This window comes from Grampus griseus (assembly GCF_964374135.1).
Source record: "Grampus griseus genome assembly, chromosome: 9".
NCBI lineage: Eukaryota > Metazoa > Chordata > Mammalia > Artiodactyla > Delphinidae > Grampus > Grampus griseus.
Window position 1 is genome coordinate 27934772 of NC_139003.1, and position 23668 is coordinate 27958439.

A 23668-nucleotide genomic window follows, 5' to 3' on the forward strand; every position below is an offset into this window, starting at 1 on the left:
ATTTTTTTTCTTTCTGTATTTTTCCTTGAGAAATGAAGGCTTGTAGAAGAATAGGCTTTATCATTCAACATGTAGATTGATTTTTCCATTTCTTTGAATAAAAAGCTAGAGTCATAAGTGATCTGCCAAAAGTAATAGTCTTTTTTTTCAAGCACCGCATAATTCCCAGTTTCTGTATACAATTATGTTTTTCAAATATTCATTAGTGATGATTTTTCACCATAAAGTAAAACCATGAACTCCCACACCATGGACTCCGTGCAAATAAATCATCATATGCTCCTTTCTATTAGAACTGTATGCCACCACCCTAATTGAAACTAAACTACAATGTTTAGTAAGATGTCTGGAGAATTTGTGTGTGTTGAAGTGTTCCTTGAACAATCTTCAAGTTAGAAAGGTTTTATAAGGTGCTTTTAAAGCGTTTGGATAGATGAGTTCTTTATTTCATATTACCATTTTCTATTTCAAATATGGCATAGAGAATATTAGCTGTTTCTTTACTATACTTGAAAAATATAGGGTATATTGTAGTTTAGACATACTGTGTTATGAAGATGAGTTAAATCTCAGTTTTTAAAACTAATCAAAATGAGCTCTTGAAATTTCATTAACTTTTGTGACTATATATATTAGCAAATAATATATAGCATTTCTAGAAAATGGCTTAATTTATTCCTAAGACTAATTTCAGAGGTTTTTTGGCTTAAAGGAAGGCAAATCACAGAATGTTATATGGGAATCTGTTTTTTTAAAAAAAAAATACTCAAGGGGTACTGAATAAAAAACAAGCATTTAAAGTAATTTTGTTTTACAAGCATTGCAATGTGAACATGTGATGAAATGTAAATATCTATTTGAAAATTCAGCAAAAATAAGCTTCATATTTTGCTGATTTTTGTTTTGCTTGAAGATTATTTTTACCAAGTTTCATTTTACTCCATAAATATATTGAGACCATTTTATTGGTAATAGAGTAATGTATGTTGTTAATGATCAACATGTCTCTACAGAAAAGTTTTTATTCCTGTTGTCACAGAACATTCTGATGGATTTCATTAGGACTCTGCTTTTGTTTGTCCACAAATGAAAACTTTTAGAAGCAGCTGTGGTATGTGTTCCAGCTGGCTTCTTAAGTTAACAGATAACTCTTTTAAGGATCACGTTGAGACCATAGAGGTTGTATAATTTTTAATGTTAAGTATTGAGATTCTCTAATGACATATATAAATGTGATGTAATAGATGAAAAATAATGACCCGTTTGCTTTGTTGATAGTAAATGTATTGACTTGAGGTTTGGCTATGCCAAAACTTTTATTTTCTCTTCTTTTTTTTCTCTGTTTTCTTGACATTTTTCCTAACAGCCTGGTACATAATCTATGTCCATATCATATTTTAAATATACAAGCAGAAATTCATAAAGTTCATTGTCTCTTAGCTTTGGTATTTGAGGATAGAGCACGACCTAAGAATAGTTAGAAATAAATACCAAAAAAAAAGTCGTAGGTGAGTGGATCATTGATAACACGTTAGTTTGTTTTGTGCCTTGTTTCCTAGCTGATTCCTATGTTTCTTTGGGGGAACTAGTACTCTCAATTAGAAACAGCCCTAGTAGAGGGATTAATACTTTAAGATTATTGCTGTATTTATACTGATTTATAAAACCAAATGCTTCAAGGCTTTACTCTTATGTGTTAAATCCGAGCTTTGTGTCAGGGCTGCTAATTTCTTTGTTACCTAATCCCATGTAAGAAGAGAAGATTTTAAAGTTAAGCAGGCAATTTTTTGTTCAAAGGGAACAGCTTCTTAATACCTTACTTAAGTTGGGTGTATTGATGAAAGTAAACACTTTAAAATAGTATCTGAGCAGTTATTTTTAAATAACCCAAAATACTCTAGTTACATGAGTATTGTGATGTATTGGAAATATTTCGATGGAAAAAGTGTTATATTTAGTATCAGTTTAGCATTGGAAATATGTGCTTTTGAACTGTGTTACATACATTAGAATATATCTTCTGTCCTCATTTAAATAATCTTGAATCAAATTTAACTCCGATTAGGGAATTTGTTTCCTAGGGTCGTACTCTAGTATAGAGTACTGGAGAATGTAATATGACTACGACTGTGAAAACTGCTGGTATGTGTTCCTCTTCCATCCATTTCTTTGTTGGTTTTTTTTTGGCCATGCCACGCGGCTTGTTGCATCTTAGTTCCCCGACCAGCGATCGAACCTGGGCCCCCTGCAGTGGAAGCTCAGAGTCCTAACCACTGGACCAGCAGGGAATTCCCTCCATCCATTTCTTAGTAACTGAGATAATTTAACAAGGGTGAGAAAACATGTTTTGTTTAAAATCAAATTCTGTAGGTTGATGAAGATGAATCATGTTGAAGACCCCACCAAAACTAAAACAGAAGACTTGCTTTTGGTTTGCTCTTTAAAACCTTTAAATAAGGTGACAAAAATTCACTCATTAGAGAATGTTGGTCTCATGCTGTGTGATAAATATTTATTTTATTGGGTAACATTGTAAATTGTCACACAAAACCCAGTTAAATGTGTGTTCCCAGTTTGCCTGGTATTTGGCAGGTCTAATTTACATACTCTGAAAAAAAACTTTTTTAATTTGAGATAATCCTACAATTGAGAGGAAGCTAGTAATGACTCAGCAGGTTACTAAATATTCAGGGAGAATACAGTTGCAGAGCAGACCACACCCCCTTAACAACATTACCGTACGAGCCAAGGTACTCTCTCTGTCCCAGGTGACAAATGCACTTCTTGGAAGATGTTCTCTACACCTTTATGGGGTAGAATCAGATTTCATAAAGCTTTAAAAAAATGAATTTCTCCAGAGTTCAGACAGCAAGAAAATAATATTAATAATAGATTTCTTAAATTCTAAACTATTTTTATGAAACAGAAATAAGTGACAAGTAAATAACTCTCAAGGATTTGTTTAATCATCACTATTGCCATTGTATGTCAAATAGATTTGGTCCCACCAGGTGTACCTTCTCCTTTTACAGAACTATGCAGTTATAATTGAAGTTCATGGTAATGACCCCAAGATGTTTATAGGATCCTTTTCTAAATCATTAAAGAATGATCAAATTATATTTTATGACTATTTGAAGTCAACCTATTGTATACAGATTCTTTAAAAATTCATTATAGATGAATATACAGTCTCTATACAGAATAACTCATTTTTCAGTAATCATTGCTGTGTAAGTATAACGAAATGAATCTATTGCCTAGTATAACATGTTAAATGTAACTTTAGTGTATTTTTCTGAAATTAAAAAAAACTTACTGGATTTTTATCCATAAAAGAGATAATTTATAACCTAACACTCAACATTAAAAACAACAACAAAAAAAAATGGAACTCTGAATTCAGCAGCAGTGCTAGGCATAAAGATGAGTTACGAGAGAATGCATCTTGAGTGATGAACTAGGCGATTGGGACTGACATGTATACAGCGATGTGCATAAAATTGATGACAGAAAAAAGACCCAACGCAGTCAAAAATAAATAAAATAAATAAATTCAAAAAAAAAGAATGCATCTTGATTTTTACAGATGCTTTCTAATAAATGGATTATCTGATTGTAACCAAATATTCAAATGATTTTGGCTCCTTTTTCCTTACTTTCTTTACACTTTAATCGTCCCCTGATAAGACAACCCACCTACAGTGAATTTAGACTGCTCTAAATATCAGAACTTGAGAACAGCTTTGAAAACTGGAAAACCCATTTAACCATTAAAGTTTATAGGAGTTCGCCACTGTACTCAAGATAAAGTGACAAAGATCCTCATCTTTGGTCTATAGATATTCAACTTAGTCATGTCAGAAGTATTGTTTATGGAGCTGTAATGCCCACATCCTTCAAATCCTTAATAAAAGTGATTTTTTTCTAATGATAAGAGTAAGATGAGTTCTCATACATTGTTAATGACAATGAAAAATTGTACAGCCATGGAAAACAATCTGGCAGTTTCTTATAAAGTTAAACACACTTTCACTGTAACTCAGTAATCCCAATCCTAGATATTTACCTAGGAGAAATGCAAACATGTGCCCACACAAAGACTTATATGTGAATGGCTATAGCAGCTTTATTTACGATAGCCAAAAAGGTGGAAACAACTCAAATGTCCACCAACTGGTAAAAGGATAAACACATTGAAGTCATACATTGAAATAAAAAGGAATGAACTCCTGATACAGACAAAAGCTGAATCTCGAAAACTTTATACTAAGTGAAAGATGCCAGCCACCAAAGGCTACATACTGTGTAATTCCACTTATATGACATCCTGGAAAACAAAAAACTATAAGGTCAGAAATCAGATCAGTGGCTGCAAAGCTGCAGATGTGAGGAGGAGATGGTTCATAAAAAGGCATGAAGGAACCTTTGGGTGGGGGGGTGGGAGTGTTCTATAAATTCACTGTGGTGGTTAAATCCCTCCTATTTCAAGTTTCGTCCAATTATATACCTAAAATGGGTGAATTTTACTTTAGGTAATCTACCAGTATACCTTACTTAAATGACAACAACAACAACAAAAAAGGAAGACATGCTCAAGATAGAAATTATGAAAATGGAGAAAGGCGTGAAGAAGAAAATAAAATTTATCTTTAATCTCACCAGCCAGATACTCACTTCAGGTTTCCCATTTTGATACATCTTTCTGGATTTTTTTCCCCATGCATACAGTATAAGTTCATGTGACAGCTTTTTAAAAACAACATTATTATGATTTTCCATTATCATTCTTTCTGGCCTCAGTCTTTTTTTTTTTTTTAACATCTTTATTGGAGTATAATTGCTTTACAGTGGTGTGTTAGTTCCTGCTTTATAACAAAGTGAATCAGTTATACATATACATATGTCCCCATATCTCTTTCCTCTTGCATTACCCTCCCTCCCACCCTCCCTATCCCACCCCTCTAGGTGGTCACAAAGCACCGAGCTGATCTCCCTGTGCTATGCGGCTGCTTCCCACTAGCTATCTGTTTTACATTTGGTAGCGTATATATGTCCATGCCACTCTCTCACTTTGTCCCAACTTACCGTTCCCCCTCCCCATGTCGTCAAGTCCATTCTCTAGTAGGTTCTTCAAAACTTTTTTTTTTAAATATTCCATATATCTGTGTTAGCATACGGTATTTGTTCTTCTCTGACTTACTTCATTCTGTATGACAAACTCTAGGTCCATCCACCTCACTACAAATAACTCAGTTTTGTTTCTTTTTATGGCTGAGTAATATTCCATTGTATATATGTGCCACATCTTCTTTATCCATTCATCTGTTGGTGGACACTTAGGTTGCTTCCATGTCCTGGCTATTGTAAATAGAGCTGCAATGAACAGTGTGGTACATGACTCTTCTTGCATTATGGTTTTCTTAGGTTATATGCCCAGTAGTGGGATTGCTGGGTCATATGATAGTTCTATTTTTAGCATTTTAAGGAACCTCCATACTGTTCTCCAAAGTGGCTGTATCAATTTCCATTCCCACCAACAGTGCAAGAGGGTTCCCTTTTCTCCACACCCTCTCCAACATTTACTGTTTGTAGATTTTTTGATGATGGCCATTCTGACTGGTGTGAGGTGATAGCTCATTGTAGTTTTTTTTTTTCAATCTTTATTGGAGTACAATTGCTTTACAATGGTGTGTTAGTTTCTGCTTTATAACAAAGTGAATCAGTTATACGTATACATATGTTCCCATATCTCTTCCCTCTTGCGTCTCCCTCTCTCCCACCCTCCCTATCCCACCCCTCTAGGTGGTCACAAAGTACCGAGCTGATCTCCCTGTGCTATGCGGCTGCTTCCCAGCCACTCCACGGCATGTGGGATTTTTCCCGGACCGGGGCACGAACCCATGTCCCCTGCATCAGCAGGCAGACTCTCAACCACTGTGCCACCAGGGAAGCCCTGGATTCCTTTTATTCCTTTTTCTTCTCTGCTGTGGCTAAAACTTCCAAAACTATGTTGAATAAGAGTGATGAGAGTGGGCAACCTTGTCTTGTTCCTGATCTTAGTGGAAGTGGTTTCCGTTTTTCACCATTGAGGACAGTGTTGGCTGTGGGTTTGTCATATGTGGCCTTTATTATGTTGAGGTGAGTTCCCTCTATGCCTACTTTCTGGAGGATTTTTTTATCATAAATGGGTGTTGAATTTTGTCAAAAGCTTTCCCTGCATCTATTGAGATGATCATATGGTTTTTCTCCTTCAATTTGTTAATATGGTGTATCACATTGATTGATTTGCCTATATTGAAGAATCCTTGCATTCCTGGGATAAACCCCACTTGATATGGTGTATGATCATTTTAATGTGTTGTTGCATTCTGTTTTCCAGTATTTTGTTGAGGATTTTTGCATCTATGTTCATCAGTGATATTGGCCTGTAGTTTTCTTTCTTTGTGACATCTTTGTCTGGTTTTGGTGTCAGGGTGATGGTGGCCTCGTAGAATGAGTTTGGGAGGGTTCCTCCCTCTGCTATATTTTGGAAGAGTTTGAGAAGGATGGGTGTTAGCTCTTCTCTAAATGTTTGATAGAATTCGCCTGTGAAGCCATCTGGTCCTGGGCTTTTGTTTCTGGCATCACTCTTAATGGCAACGTAATCATTTTAACTGCTTGATTCTTAGATGGTTTTTGAATTTTTACTCTTAAATGACATTGATGAACATCTTTTTTCTTCATTCTCCCCTCAATTTTAAATGTGTCTTTTACACCAAGAATCTGCTTTTATACAGTGAAAAAGCAGCTAGATGGTGATATTGATGCCTGATTCCAGAACTCATGCTTATAGTGAAAAAACTCAGAGTTGTTGAAGTTTAATCTGTTCTTATTCAGTATAGTTAACTTTTCTGATATCTTTTGTATATGTTCAAAAAAATTTTATGTAAAATTTTTGTCTGGCTAATATGAAAACTAAAGGGCAGGTGCTATCATATTTTTCCTACATAACATTTGTAACATTTCCTTTATGCAGAAATGTTTACTTTTGTTGAATGTAATTTTTTTCTTCTATAGAGACTAAAACTCTTATGAGCAATTCCTTTCTAGAAATGTTTGATCAATTGTGACTTCTTCTGTATATATTCTATTGAATTCTAGTGCAATAGTCCATAATACCTCAAGGCCCAACATTCAAATGCTTACCTTGGTTCCAGTCTTGAATTGTCTTTTATTCTAATAATATCTTTCAGTATACATGTGTACATCCACCCACCCCTCTGCTTTCTGTCTTCACAGAAACCATACCTTTTCATTCCAAATGTGGTGAGGCATCATTTTTAATGAGGTTGCAGATGACAGTATTATCCCTTATGCAGAACCTTCACTGTCAGCAAGACTTACACTTGCTTGTGGTGTTGATGGTTTGTGTATCCCTATTCACTTTCACTTATGTCTGACCTAGTAGCCCAGCAGCATGCTAAGTGAGACACGTTGAAGAACCAGCCTGTGGTCACAGGCAGAGGTTATTCCAGATGCCCTCTTGGCTCCTCAGCAGCTATTTGGTGCACTCCTTGCTAGTGAACTTGTACAGAGAGCATCTGTCGTGTCCACAGTGTATAGCTCCTGAGGTCATTGCTGTTAACCCTGTAATAGGAGCTTGGGTGTATGCCTTTCAGCAGAGGAAAATTACATAGGGAAGACAGAAAGAGAGCAACTAAACACCTATCACTGGCACCATAGAAGAGAAATTAGAGGCTAGAGCAAAGATGGGGCAAAGGGTTTCAAGGGGCCCTCAGGAGGAGATAGTGAACAGGTGAGAACAGTAGCGGTAGATATTTCTGATAGACTCTAAATGCATTCGCATTACATCCACAAGCACAGATGATAGGTCATCAAGGGTATTGTGAGAACCAAATAGAAGTTTGCCAAACCCTTCAGCTAGCTGATGTGTCTGAGAGAAAGAAAATATATAATTAATTTGGGCAGTTTGGGGTGATGCTTTCTAGGCAAGAGCCTAGGATTTATGTCGACTTTTAGTAACCCCATGTTTGTTTGTATGTTTTTATTCAGAAAATTTAGAAACACAGGGAATAAAGATGGCAACTCAAATCTTCCATAATCCCACCACTCAAAGGCACTATGACTAAAATTTTGGAATATCTATTTTGTATTTTTTTTTACAAATTTTAAATCACTAAGTATTTATGTATCAATAGTTTTGAATCTGCTCTTTTCCCATAATATTATGCAATGAAATTTTCTTTATGTTATTTTATCAAAAATATTTTTTCAGTGGCATAGTATTTCTATGCATTTTCTAGCATTTATTAAACATTCACCTACTGTTGGACATTTAAGTTGTCACCTTTTCCATAATATAAAAAACGCTGTTCTAAGTATCCATGTAGCATACATCTTTGTGTATGTATCTAATTATTTCCCTAATTCTATGATGAAGAGGTGGAGACCGTTTCTATATACTGCCATGTTATCCTACAGGAAGGTGGTCTTATGTTACACTTCACTAGCAGTGAATAAGAAATCCCATCATTTCAGCACACCTTAGCTAATATCCCATATTTTTTTCAAAAGGGGGCAAAGAGTATGTTTGTTTTGTTTTACAAAAGAGAATTATTTTCATAAGACAGAAACTAAAAATTCAAGCTAAGTTTTCAGTTTTAAAAATTGAGAGAAAGTCTGAAGACTTTAAGCCCCTAAACAAACTATTAGCTATAGTCCTTTTCTTAAATCACTCAGAATTGTTTATAAATTAAGTTAGTTTGAATAACCTCAGCAGTGTTAAACCTCCACATTAGAAAAAGGGATTGTGATAAAATACTGAAAAGTCTTACTTTAATTTAAAAATTAGCTCTCTATTTGTCATATTTTAAACTTCTAACAATGTTTCCCACTTTTGTAGGAGGTATGTGGTATAATTTTAAATAGCCCTCCATGACACACTCATACCTGATTAATTTTTAATTTCTTCTCTTTCCTCCTTGATACTTAAGCTTACATCTGTATATTCAGTAAGAACAAAAGTTCTCTTCTCCAGTGATTGACTACTTGAATCATTTCAATTTAGGTTACTAATAGCAGTGCAAAGTTAAACAAAAGCCTTGGTTGAAACTGTGTTAAATTATACAGTGTCATCTTCATTAGTATCTAAATTTCATAGTTAGGAAAATTTGCAATAAGAAGCTTGCATAAGTCAGGCAAATCTCCAAATTATGGAGCTGGCAGGGACCTCAGAAATCATCACATCCAGTCCTTTCATTTGATAGTTGAGGAAATGGAAACTGAGATTGGTGCAGGCACATCTCGGGAACACTCAGCTGAACAGTGACCCTTCTCCATGGGTTCTGGACTCTGCAGCCAGCTGCCTGCGAGGCCACACTCCTCAGCCCCGGTCAGCTGAGAGCTGAAACATTTGGTACTGTAGCCTCAATTCATAGCCTTTGTCTCTCCTAAGAAATATGTATAAGAATAAAATTCCTACTGCTTCTTTGATTATCCTTTCTAACTCCAACTTCGCTCAATTTGTGGGAAGAACTGACAGTTGACAAGCCACATAAATCAATTCCCTTTCAAAAGCCGTAGAACAGGCTCAGTCATTTTGTAACACAGAAGCTGCGTGCTGTCACAGATTCCAAATGAACTAAACTTTGCCTTTAGCAGGCTTGTTGCAAGGATGAATACCTATGGAAGAAATACGATTACGTGGAACCACACCATTCATGTAAAGTATTCTTTTACTTGTTTTTCTTACCAGATATCTGTATGCCCTTGGACAGAAGGTTTGGAAAAGATGGAAAAAACGTTACTTTGTTCTTGTTCAGGTAAGTAGACTTTTTTCCTGTCACATAATCACTCTAAGCCATTCTCAAGTTTTTTGTGGGTTGTATCTATCAATATTTACTGTATCAGAAATTAAAACTGAGAAATTTAAAAAATGTTTTAATTCATTTTAAAATAAAATTGGTAAGCCCATTATATGCCAATGCAAATAACCTTTTTATTTAAAATAACTATTTTTCAGGCCAAACATTTTAGTGATATGAGTGGCATTACTTTTTGCTTTTGTACCCCTCTTTAATATTCTGGCTTAATAAAATAGAATGCAGCTGCATTTTCACATCAGCTTCTGCCTTCAATCTGTCGCAATCTCAGGTGAAATTTAGCCTCTGGAAAACTCCGCTATACGCTCTTGAGAGAGTAAGTGTGAAACAGGCAAAGATGTTTGAATATTGTTAGAAAAATGGTTTTGACTTCCCAAGTCCCTGAAAGGATCTTGAAGAGCTCCGGGATCCCAAGAGCATACCTTGAGAGTCACTGCATTGTTCGATAGTTCATAGATAAAACTTAATACATAGAAACATGCATTTTTATAAAAATGTACCATATATATCACTTATTCACATGTACAGGTCTTTAAATTACCTTGACTGGTAGATTTGTTTGTGATAGGATTCTGAATGTAGACAGGATATTGGAATGTACACTTCAGTTGACTCTTTTTTTGTTTTGGTTTGGTTTTTGAATCATGGATGACCTTTGCTCATGGAATATACTCATTTAGTTAAAGTTACATTAGAGAATAAATTTGAGTAATAGTCATTCCATTTCATGATAAATCCAAGCTGTTTTGTTCCCAGTGAATATATATGAAAAGAGAAGCTCTCTTGGGATCCTTAACACAAAACAGTCTGTAAAATCTCATCAATTCCTAGTCACACGTAAGTAGTTTAAATAGCCCAGATCAGACTAACATGGTGAAATTCCAAGGAAAGAAAATTATTTGCTGTCTTGCAGAAATAAAGCCATCTATCAACTGCTGGATAAAATTATTTTAGTGATGTGCCATAATAGCGTGGTAACTTCACGAAAAGTATAACCTTTTCATCAAAAGTGCTTTTTTTTGCCTGGGTAAAGTGTGACTTTTTCTTATGTAAATAGAACCAATATTTGGTCAACGAGTTTAATAAAAGATGCACACACATGTGCGCACACACACTGACAATCTTTTGATACAAACCCCAATCACTTGCTTTGAGAAAGGGCTCCCTGTTGGGAGTTCTCAGTGATCCTCCTCCAAAAACCACACCTATAAGCCATCTTCTTTGGTTTCCAGGTTTAATTTCTTGACATTGGCACAAGAATTGAAATGCATTTACCAGGCAGTTTGAGTGCAGATCTTTCTCCAGTTATAGATGTCTCACCCACATCTAATTTGACAAGTTTGTGTTAGTGACTTGTCTTTGTCAAATCTTTCCAAGCATTCAACTGATTTTTTGTAGGAAGTGCAGCTTCTTTTTCATAGTCATATGTCATTCATTTACATAGAATCTCATAAGTTCCCATCCCATAAGTTCAATAGCTGATGTTATTGGCCTAATAAGCAAACCCTACTGACTCTTAGCAAGCCTAGAGTTTAACTGGTGGAAATATGTATGAGAGCACATGAGAATGTCACCCAGTAACCACAGATGTTCAACATGTCATACCTTTTAGTCGATATTTTTTTTTAGAGCAGTTTAGGTTCACAACAAAATTTAAAGGAAGGTACAGAGATTTCCTATATATCCTCTGTCCCCAGACATAGCCTCCTCCACTGTCAACCTCACTCACCAGAATGGTACATTTGTTACCAAGGATGAACCTACGTTGACACATCATCTTCATCAAAAGTCCGTAGTTTTTATTAGGGTTCACTTTTGGTGGTGTACCTCTGTGTATTTGGACAAACATACTATTCATTATTGTAACATCATACAAAGCATTTTCACTGCCTTGAAAATCCTCTGTGTTCTGCCTATTCATCTTCCCCTCCACCTCTGGCAACCCTTGATCTTTTTACCATAGTTTTGCCGTTTCCAGAAAGTCATAGAGTTGGAATCATGCAACATGTAGCCTTTTCAGATTAGCTTCTTTCACTTACGAATTTGCATTTAAGATTTTTCCATGTTTTTTCATAGCTCAAAAGCTCATTTCTTTTTCGCACTAAATAATATTCCATTGTCTGGATGAATCACAGTTTATTTATTCATCTGCTGAAGGACATCTTGGTTGCTTCCAAATTTTGGCAATTATGAACTGAGCTGCTATACACGTTTGTGTGCAGGTTTTTGTATAGACATAACTTTCCAGCTCCTTTGGGTAAATGCCAAGGAATATGATTGCTGGATCATATTCATTATTTTTTTAAAGAATGAATCAGAGAGTGTTTGTTGTGTAGAGATCCAGTGAAGTGACAGTAGGCTAAAGAGTTTCTTATATACTGACTGTTTTAATATGAAAACTAGGTCTTAGCAGATCAGTGTTGAGAGGTCAAATGGACACCTCATGCTTCTGGCCAGGTAAAGTTCAAGGTAATCCTTTGCTTCTTACCTTATTTTCTGGCATATGATCACAAGAATCAAGTTATAAAACAACCATGTATACTTTATCACCCCATAAGAGAGTTTAGAAATGAAAGAAGGAAGTTGAATACTTTTGAGATCATTAATTGGTATGTCTTTTAGGAACATTAACCATGTCTTTGGAGAGCTAGAAAGTTCTCCACGTAACAAAAATATGTTTAACATTTTAAAGGCAAAATTCAGTTTAAACCAAAGGAGGTAAACCTCTATACCCCGTAATTAAAATTTAGGAGAAACACCACCAAACTATCATGAATTCAGATTTATTCTACCTAAGGTATCATTTTAAAATTTGAAGTCATATTTAAGCATTGTATCTTAACACAAATATATGTAAGTACGTGTACTCACACAAAGAATCCCATGCCCAAGTGTTTTGAGATTTACACGCCAGTAGTCTGGCAACTTTTTGAAGTTTTAAAGACAATTGAATCTTCCTTTCAATTCCAAATGTAATGGGAAGACAAATTGAATGTACCCACTTCAAAATCAAGATGGGTATGTATGGAGATTGAGCAAGAAGGATTCATTGGGAAGAGCCAGGTAGTTTTATCAGTATTTTTAAAGATAGCTCTCATTCTATTGGCAAATAGTTCATAGATCTATACCTGCAGGCTGCACTATTAAAAGGTGAAGGAGTCATTTTCAGAGAGGACAGTATACCCCTGCTGTGTCTGCTGCCGCCATCGTCAGAATGGTGCTCTGGTGATAATGTGAATCTCATCACCACTTGTGAGTGTGTATTATATGAGTGATATAGCTGGAGATCTAGCCATCAGCCCAAGAATTTGTACTCATAAAAATTGATTGAGAGTCGGGTTTTGTCAGCTGCAAAGTCATTGTTCAAAGGGAACACTTGCAGAGCTGTTGAGGTGAAGAGACTTTTCAAAGACTCTTGTATAAACATTTAAATCAGAGTTGAAAATGGGAAAATGAATTACTTATCAATGTGGGGTGTTTATTTAGCTTCTAAGTAAGATTAGTTTTGGACCCCATTTAGATTCTGAAGCCAGTATAGTGACAGTATTAATTAGATCTTTCATGTCTAAGAGGCTGCATTTGTTTTTCATGAAGGTAAATTTTGGTTCAAGCCAAACTGAAAGAACAGTGATTTTGAGGAATATGTTTGAACTCTTACCAAAACTTACATGTGTTTGTATTAAACTTATATGTGTTTGTTATGCTTATTCAGTGTTTTAGTATTACATTTGGAGGATATCATTGGCATAAAGTACTTATGACACTAATATGTTTTAGTTCATTATAATAAACCATTCAGTAGCTTTAAAATTCTATACTTGTATTTGTGATTTAACCAGACTGAATTATTTCATAATTCTGTATTCAGCTAATGCCTATTCAAAAAACTGTATGCCCCCAGATATTGCATATTCTGTGGTAATATACAAATTCCTGAATCACTCACCTATTAATACAATTATTGCTATATTTAATCTAATATTTATTATGCAAATGTGGCAGGCATTTATGGGGAGCACTTTTACTACATTATCTCTTTTACTCTTCAGAATAAGGTTTATTTGAGGGTAGATATTATCCCCACTGTACAGATTAAATTGATATACAAAGAGGTTATATAATTTGCCCAGAATTATACAGTTAGTAAGTGGCAGCGTCAAGTGATTAATCCAGTTCTGTCAGTCTCTAGAGGCTAAGCTCTTATGTCCTCTGTCACGGTGCCATGATCAAATGAATGCACACAACTACAATTGATCTGAAGACAAACAGAAAAAACGAATAATCACTGTGGATCCTTCATTTCACGAAGTACAAGACAGTGTCACTCCATTAAAGAAATGGCCAGTGACTGATGGCATAAAGAGTCCCATGCTCATGAAGGCCACTTACCGTATGACATGCCTGGAAACTGAAGAAGATAGACATCTATGTTGCTTTGGCCCTGTATCAGAGTGTTCACTGCTTGTTGTCGATGTGTCAGAATCATGACTTGAAGTTGCTGCAAACAGCAGGCTATCAAGACATAATGTTAATTACACATCAGCTGAGTTGGCACAGGATATAAACAGTCAGCCATGCCCCTGAGTGATCATTACATGCTGCAGACATACGAGAACCACTCTGTTAGTGACATGCCATCAAAATCTGCTCTAAGCTTAAAGAAGTGGCTGCCCCAGCCTATTGATATCTGAAATATTCAGCACACCTGGAGAAGCACTGCAGCAGGCTACTGTCACAGTTCTGAGAATGCCACTAACTGCAGGAAATTATATGGTCTAGGTTTAGTCTTAGGACATAAGCTGATGTTTGCTTATAGTAATGCAAAGTGAATAAATATGCTTCTGTCAAGTCAAGAAAGTCATAGGGTAGTGGCTCTCTGGCTTCATGTTTTAAACTGATTTAAAATGTACAAACCCAAGACATACTCAGTATAGGATAAAACCAAACCATACACAAGTATTTATGGCAGCAAATGAAAGGCCCTCTTCAGCACCCCTCCCAGCACGGCCACCTTATTCCAGTCTTCCCCCCCAATAGCCAAATAACCATTGCTAGTAGTTTGACCTTTTAAACTTGTTTCAGTCTAATCCAACCCTAATGGAATCATTCCATGTATTGATACATTTGTGAACTGTTTTGATCCTCCTGTTTTTTTACTGGAGTATAATTGCTTTACAGTATTGTGTTAGTTTCTGCTGTACAATGAAGTGAATCAGTTATGTGTATACATATATCCCCTCCATCCCACCCCACGCCCTATCCTACCTGTCTAGGTCATCACAGAGCACTGAGCTGAGCTTCCTGTGCTATACTGCAAGTTCCCACTAGCTGTCTGTTTTACACAAAGTAGTGTATTTATGTCAAACTTGATCTCCCAATTCATCCCACCACCCCCTTCATCCCCTGTGTCCACACATCCGTTCTCTATGTCTGCGTCTTCTCTATTGCTGCCCTGCAAATAGGTTCATCTGTACCATTTTTCTAGATTCCACATATATGTGTTAATATACGATATTTGTTTTTCTCTTTCTGACTTACTTCACTTTGTATGACAGACTCTATGTCCATCCACATCTCTACAAATGACCCAATTTCATTCTTTTTTATGGCTGAGTAATATTCCATTGTATATATGTACCACTTCTTCTTTTAAAATATATCATAAAGTTACCATGTCAGTATTTTAAAATCTGTTTTATTCTTTTTAATGGACGATTGGATTAAGATAATTTATACAACAATTCCCCTTTTTGAGACAGTTAAGTTCCTTTTTTTAATCAACAAATAATGCTGGAATCAATATATATGCATAATCTTTAGGTGTATTGGGAGTATTCCTATAGAAATGAAATTGCTGGGCCAAAGGCATAGATACCTATAATACGAAGTAAGATTTATAAAGCTCTAGCTGACTCATGAATGCTTAAATACTCACCAAAACTTTTTTTTTTAATTTGTCTTTTTTTATAGTTAATGGTCATTATGTGTCGAGTTGCATGTATTATCTTTCAAAATGCACGTGTGAAAGAAACTCGAAAATTCTTATGGTTGTGGAGCTTATTTGGAGCAAAATCTCAGAGGAAAAGAATTTTTTTAAGTTTCATTTTTAAGATAACTTTTGCTTTGTGATAATTGAGTTTTCCATAGCCAAAAAAAAAAGAACCAAAAACAAGAAAATGGCCATATTAATTTATACAGTTTACCTTTGGGCATTAGCGAACTAATGCACTTACTCTTCAAAATGGTTCTAAAATATCATTTACCTATGTCTCAAGAGCTAAAACTATATAAGAAAGTAGAGTGCGAGTAGGGCCGAATTTGGTAAGGAGTATCTCATACAGATCAGGATATGATCGCAAATGCAAAAATTCCTCTTTTGCATATACCCTGTGTTCCCTTAAAATTTGTGTTGTTATTTTCATGTTTAGATTGCAAAGAAATGTCTATTTCTCTTCTTTTCTAGCTCATATCTATATGAAAGAGCAAAGGCCCTATGAATGAGCAATGTGCAATATTGTGACAATATCCTTTATCTGAATTAAATTTTAATGGGCTTAATTTTTTTGTTTTATAAAATCAACTTTAAAATGCTGTATGTGTATATCTTTATGTATATGCATGCATTCGTATGCATATATATCTTTACACATACATGTGTAGTGTTCCTGCCACATAATTAAGACTTGGTAAATGTAAGATAAATTAATATCTCACCTTTAATTTGGGTTCCTTCTCAAACCTCTATATGGAACATAAAAACTGACTTATATTTGAGCGTAGTTGAACCAAAATGTTGGTGTCGTCTTTGATGACTCTTTTTTCATTGCCCCCATGTCCGTCAGAAAATACTGTTTTATCTACAGCCAGAACAGTATCCTGCTTACATTCAATTCTTTCCATCTTCTCTGCTCCTGTTCTAGTTGAAACCACTATTATCTTCACATGGATTTTCACAATAGAATCCCAGCTGTTCTCCCTGCTTCTACTTTCTACCATTCTCTTTACAATCTATTCTTCACATTGCCAGAATAATCTATTTGAAGCATAACTCAGATTTTGCCAATTTTCTGTCTAAATCCCTCCATGACTTCCCATTACACTTAGAATAACCTCTGACTCTAACCTCGAGAAGGTCCTATATATTGTACATATTGTGGCCTCTAGCTTCCTCTTTGATGAGTCCCTGCCTGTGTCTGAGCAGCACCGTGACTTGTAATGCCCTGCGCCCAGATTAATCGCAGTGCCAAGAGCTGGAGTTTAGCACCTCCAAGTCACCAGCCCCCTCTCTCAAATATATGATAATATGAGTTTATTTCTAAAGTGTGATTCCTATGCAAATATGCCTTTGAATTAAGTCTCCCTACCTTTCTTCCACTCAGTTGTTGCTTGGCTACCCCTAAATGCATCTAAAGAAATTCTGAACATTTTTTCTACTGCTTATATTTCCTCTGTGACTGGCTCATTCTACCTACCCACTTAGGTATCAGGTCAAATGTCACCTTAAATAGGTCTTTTTTACCCACCCAATCTACAGTGACTCCCTGTCACATTACCCTGTTTTATATTTTTCAGAGCATTTTTCTCTAATCAAAGTTGTCATCCTTATATATCGATTTTTTAATTATCTCTTTACCCCTTCTAGAATATATGCTCCATGAAAATAAGGACCTTGTCTTTCTTATAATCTACTGTGAGTAGAAACTGCCGAAATATTTGTTCAATAAAAGAGTATATGTGAATCGGTCTGAGCATTGTTTTAAAAAGACTGCCTTTCCTCTTTCTAATTTATGCACTGATTGCTAAATCTTTTTTATGCCATTTGGTCAAGACAGTAAATATATATTTCCTTCAAATCCATCATGATCTTGAAGATATATTCATTTTCCTTGATTAAATTAAGCTCTGGGATTTTTTTTTTTTTTTTTAAATAACTCTAGCAGCACCTTTGGCCTCTGCCAAGAACATTTCCAGCTAAGGATTTTTAAGCCTTAATCTTTACTGAAATTAGACGGTGGCAGTTGCTAAGCTGCCAGCTGTTAACATGATCCCTGCGGTAGGAATACAGCACACGAACCTGAATGCTGTGGTGTCTAAGAACTCACCGTTAGCGGTTACACCTGTGGACACAGACAGGTGTGAAACAGGTTGGCAATTGAAAATAAAATGGGAGGTTTCTCAGACCAGATGCAGGTACCTCGTGGGACCTCAGCAACTCAGGTGCCCCATCAGAGGTAATGATGCCAAAACCTGATTTAACGCTGTCCTCAGATTAAAGTCTGTTTATATCCCCCAATTCTCAACAAATCCATTCTTTATGGAGTTATTAAGAGTGGATTGGGTTAAGGATATTGAATGTTTATCATTGTTCTGTCTCTCCACTGAATGGATTTTCAATTGCAATTATAGTATATAAGCTTATAAGTAAGCTTATACATGAAAACAAATGCTAGATCAGAGTAGGTCAGACCACCTGTTTCTATCTAACTCCCTGGTATGTGAAGATGGAGCAGAGTGGAGGCTGCAAGACTGCCTTCAGCTGGAAGCATGGGGAGCATGGTAAACCCCGGCCCCTGTAGCTTATCCTTCAGCAGCATACATTAACTGTTAGTGCCAACTGATACTGACAGTTCTTTTCGTTCAGAGTGCAACTCCTCCAGTTCACCCTCACTCTGGAGACTGGCGAGCAAACCAGTAGCTACAAGGTGTTGACACTATTCTGAAGGATTCACTTGAATATATCCTACAGGTTCATTGTAGGGTTTGCCTCTGGAATGTGATTTAGCATGACCTTGCAAAAGAGATGGGCAAAAGTGAAGGTGCTTGGGGACGTTAGAGGAATCAAACGCATAAAACACAGCATCATTTTATGGAAGCGGAACCAGGAGCCAATGAGTCAAAAGGATAGTGTTCGTAGTTAGTTGCTTCCTGAGCCAGAGTATTCGAAAGCCAAACTGCACTTTTTTCAGTTGTCTCCTGGGTCCGATTTCCTAATTGTCAGTGACAGCTTCGTTGGTCGTTGGTATTTTGTTACTCTTCCATCTGTACTCTTCATTAAAACTCTGGGCCCAATTATCTGTGATAGACTCCAGGACTGTTAGGGGACTTTTGAGATATTAGAGTAAACAAAATATTAAAAGAAGTACAAAATAATACATATTTAATACCATTTAAATTACCATGACTTTCAAAAGTAGACGATCTCTCTAAAGCTGGAGGTTTTTTTGGCTTTGGGTTTTTTTCTTGGTATCTCTAAAGATTTTGAAATTGGTACTTAAACATATCCATCATGTTAAGAGATAATTGTATTATTTAAAGGTAGCTAGAAATACAATACGTAAAGCAGAAAACAGCAACTGAACCTGTACTTCAGGTTATATAAAGAAAAGAGCAACGTTGATGTAAGCGTTTTACACTGACTGAAAAAAACAAGTAGCCTTTTGGCGGGTAGTTTTTAAGGCTAGATCTTAAATAGCAAGCACATTTTTAGCACTTTAGGTGCGTTATGCATATTAATTCTGGATTGTTTAATGTGTGACAACACGAACATGATTTATATAAAGAGCTTTAGAGATTAATCTTTATTGTTTTAAGAGAATAATTTTTTTAAATATACATTGAAATATGTATTCAAGATAATGTCCATTAGAAATGGAGGGACTAATATCTAAAACTACATTTAAAAGCATCTCCAATTTTTCTTCTCCCTCAGTTTCTTGTTCATTTACATATTCATTCAACAGGTATCTTCAGTAACATAGTCACTGTCTGCTTAATGGAAAGAAACAGCGCTTGAGACTGGGGAGAAATAGAAAGCTAAAGGGGGAGAGAACCAAGTGAGGCTGGAAAGCAGAAGGCTGAGGCGTGAAAGTCAACAGTCCATAGTCATTCCCAGCATGGAAGCATACAGCCCCCAAATCGGGTCAATCCCCAAGTCAGTCAGGTATCTTCACACCTGTTGCAGAACAAACTGCATCTCTAACCCACAGTGAAATGACTCTAGGAAGACACAAAAGCATAGAGAGAAGGTTGATGGTTCCCTGACAGTTGGATTTGATTTATTGGGAGACCACTGCATAACAGGCAAGCATTGTGCTAGGTGCTCTATGTCAGTATCTCCAGTTCTCTCAAAGCCCTTTATAACATGAGTCATTGTTGTCTCTGTTTTACAGAAAATCAAACTGAACTATACAGGGCTTAAAGTAATTTGTCCACAGTCTTGTCAAAGATAAGTTGGAAAGAATAAGGTTAAGCAATTGAGGGGGATATGAAACTGGGACTTGGATTTGAAATGGCAGACTCATTTGTTAAGCCTGGCTTATCCCCCTTCACTTCCAATTGAAATGCTTCCAATATTGAAATACGATTGTCTTCAGAGAGCCCTTTTCTGGCCACATTATCAAAAATAGACTCCCTTCAATGACATACTCTTTGCTCTGCTTTATTTTTCTTCAAAGCAATTCACCACCCAAAATTGTTGTAGGTATCTCCTTGTTTATTTGTAATTCAGTCTTCTCCACCTCACTATGTGAGATTGATTTTATTTTTCTAATTTTTTTTTTCTGATTCTGGTGCTGGGGACATTGTTGTATCCTCAAGGCCTAGAAAAATACACTGTAGTTATTCAGTAAGTATTTGTTGAATGAATGAATGAATAACAGGGGAAAAACGACCCATAAGAACATGGAAGAAGATAATAAAAATTGTAGATGTACATGAAACTACAGCCCGTTACTTACCATTCTGACTAGTAAGGAATGAAAGACTAATTCTCACAGTTCTAAAAGGTATCAAGGAAGGACCAGATGTGTCTTCCTAAAAAAAGACCAGTTAGGCAGGAGCAGTCACATCAGTCTTCAAACTGTTCTCCTAGTATGTCCCTTAAATTAAATTTTTTACAACTATAGATCACTGTAAACTTTTTATCATAAATTTAAATAGTTGCAACAGATGCAGATTCTAAAATAAAACCATTAAATTAATCGTAAAAATGCTCAATAGAATTTACATGCTGTTGTGATTTTATATACACCTGTAACCATTGCAAATTGTATATTATTAGCTTTTTCTCCTTGAATTCTTATTTCTATGACTGTTCCCCAACAGAATTTTATTCTTAGGAAATAAGTATTATGCATCAAAATTTTTTTTATCACTCTATCACACTTCTCTGCAGTTAAAAATGTGTACAGGGCTTCCCTGGTGGCACAGTGGTTGAGAGTCCGCCTGCCGATGCAGGGGACACGGGTTCGTGCCCTGGTCTGGGAAGATCCCACATGCCGCAGATAGGCTAGGCCCGTGAGCCATGGCCATTGAGCCTGCACATCCGGAGCCTGTGCTCCACAACGGGAGAGGCCACAACAGTGAGAGGCCCGCGTACCGAAAAAAAAAAAAAAAAAAAAAAAAAGATGTGTATGTTGCCTCGTATTTCCTTAACACTCAACTACTGAACTTAATAGAGTGTATCTACAGAGATATACTGTAGATATACTCTATTTGATGGGAAATAGGGTATATCTACAGTATATGTAATTTGATGGGAAATTGTGTGACTTGAGAGTAGTATACATCCAAGAAGTTGTTCATGAATAAAAGCACTAGAAAATATTATAGTATGGGTGGAGATTCAGAAAAGATACAATTCACCTTCCTGAAAATATTTAAAGTGGAGTTCCTGATATTTGAAAGGTGAATGAGTGTGGTATCTCAGAAATATCAAACTTAAAATATAAAAGATTAAAAGAGCATAATGATAAGAAATAGCTAAATCTAAATTACTGTTATAAAATATTTTGACTCAAAAACGTGAAAGATGATTCCTAAAATACGTTATAGGTATATGAAGTAATTAAGTAATAATAACAATATGTGAAAACTAAACTCCCGATTTTGTGAAAGTTAATGAATGGAGTGATAAAAATAAGCTACATTTTTCAGGTTCTATAAGACACAGTAAAAAATGATTTGTCTTTCAATAAATAGAGAAAAGATAGGGTCAATGATGTCTTTGAAAACTTTTAAAGTAACTAGTATAGATTAAAAATAGGATGCCAAGGAAATGGTAGTAGCCATATTACAGAAGACAGCGATGTATACGTATATATATGAATATTTAGTATAAATGAGTTAAATGGACCTAGTAACATTCTCGGAGTGGGATAAAAACCAAAATCCATATGTGAGATACACCACAAACAAAAGGCCAAAACACAGAGAAAGTAGGATGACAGTATTAAATTCAGACCAATTAAAATTCAAGAGAAGTATTAAATATATGAAAGGATTATAATTTTATATTGTTTAAAGATATAGTTAACAGTACTATAAAACAAATGATGGTGATTTATTGAATATGTACCTGAGAGAAATGCCTCAACTTGCTTGCTGTTCAACTCACTTTTCTTTCTCTCCCCTACCCTTAGTAGTCTTTGATTATAGTTTCTTACAGATACCTAACTAAATACCTTATAGCTCTCTTAAATAGTAACTTTGCCAGAAATTAAGGGGCAATTGGCTTGTTATTTGGGAATACAGTTTTTAAGTTTCAGAATGTGAATTAGAATGTGGTATATCGTAAGGAGTACTTACTGGATTGAGGAGACTTGTGTTCTACACTCAAGATGACCATCTCCTTCTGGGTGACCTCAGGAAAGTCAGTTTCCACATCCGTGAACTCTCAAGTTGAGGTCGCAACCTCAGGGATCCATAACCCTCATCCCTCAATACCAGTATGTTTCAGAGGATAATCATATGTTTTCTTTTCAGTGATGTTTAGCTCTGAGAGTAACTATTTGTCACTTAGTGAGACTTGAGTCCTCTAGATATCACAGCCTCTTGTTTCCAAAGTATTAAAACTCCTCACCACATGATTGAAATCTGTGATTCTAGCAAATGTAACAATATTTTATTCCATTGGTGAATTTTTACTGATTAAGTAAATACCTTGTAGAATGTTAGGACAATACTATCAAAAAGTGTTGCACCCTGGTGGTGCAGTGGTTAAGAATCCGCCTGCCAATGCAGGGGTCACAGGTTTGAGCCCTGGTCCGGGAAGATCCCGCGTGCTGCAGAGCAACTAAGCCCATGCGCCACGACTACTAAGCCTGCATGCCACAACTACTGAAGCCCATGCACAGCAACGAAGTCCCAACTCAGCCAAAAAATTAATTAATTAATTTTTTTAAAAAAGTAAATCTATAATGTTGAGAAGTACAATCCCATGTATTATTATATAATGTGTATCTGATATATGTAAGATCTGGGATTTTGAATGAAATTATACATTTTATGATGTTCCACTACAATTTTAAAACTGCTTACTGTTTTTTTCTGATCAGTTTTCAGTACATTTCATTATTTTGGCCTTGTTTTTTTCTCTAAGTAGAAATACATAAAATATAGACAGATCTCTTTACTTTTATGAACCACTTATTTTTGAGAAGGTTAAGAATTTCTTTTTAATATGAATAGTCACTCCCTAACTAGTTGTTTCCCATATTATTTTTTGCTATATTATCTGTTGTTTCACTTTGTTTTTCCTGCATTTTCTTAGCATTTTGATGACTGTGGTCACATCACAGCTGTGTATCCTGAAGGAGTAAGATCTGGGTCCCCGTGGCCCTCACAGGTGTGCCCATCACATAATGGGTACTCAAGACAGGCTCTTTAGATGAAGGAATGAATTTGGCCTCATGTTTATTATTTCCTGAACATTTTAAGTGGAGTGTTCGACATTCAAAAACTCAAATATCATTTGTGTGCCAAGTAGTGGAGGATCCATTTAAGTA

General features: G+C 35.7%; 1 protein-coding gene across 3 annotated transcripts in view; it reads left to right on the forward strand.

The window, feature by feature from the left end:
- Positions 1 to 23668, forward strand: part of CADPS2 (calcium dependent secretion activator 2) — a gene marked incomplete at its 5' end in the record, with an annotated part of 490811 nt that overhangs the window by 283987 nt on the left and 183156 nt on the right. For all 3 annotated transcript variants that reach the window (XM_082661437.1, XM_082661438.1, XM_082661439.1), the window contains one exon: positions 9758 to 9824. In XM_082661437.1, the coding sequence (XP_082517563.1) occupies positions 9758 to 9824 (67 nt within the window). The remainder of the gene's footprint in view (positions 1 to 9757; positions 9825 to 23668) is intronic.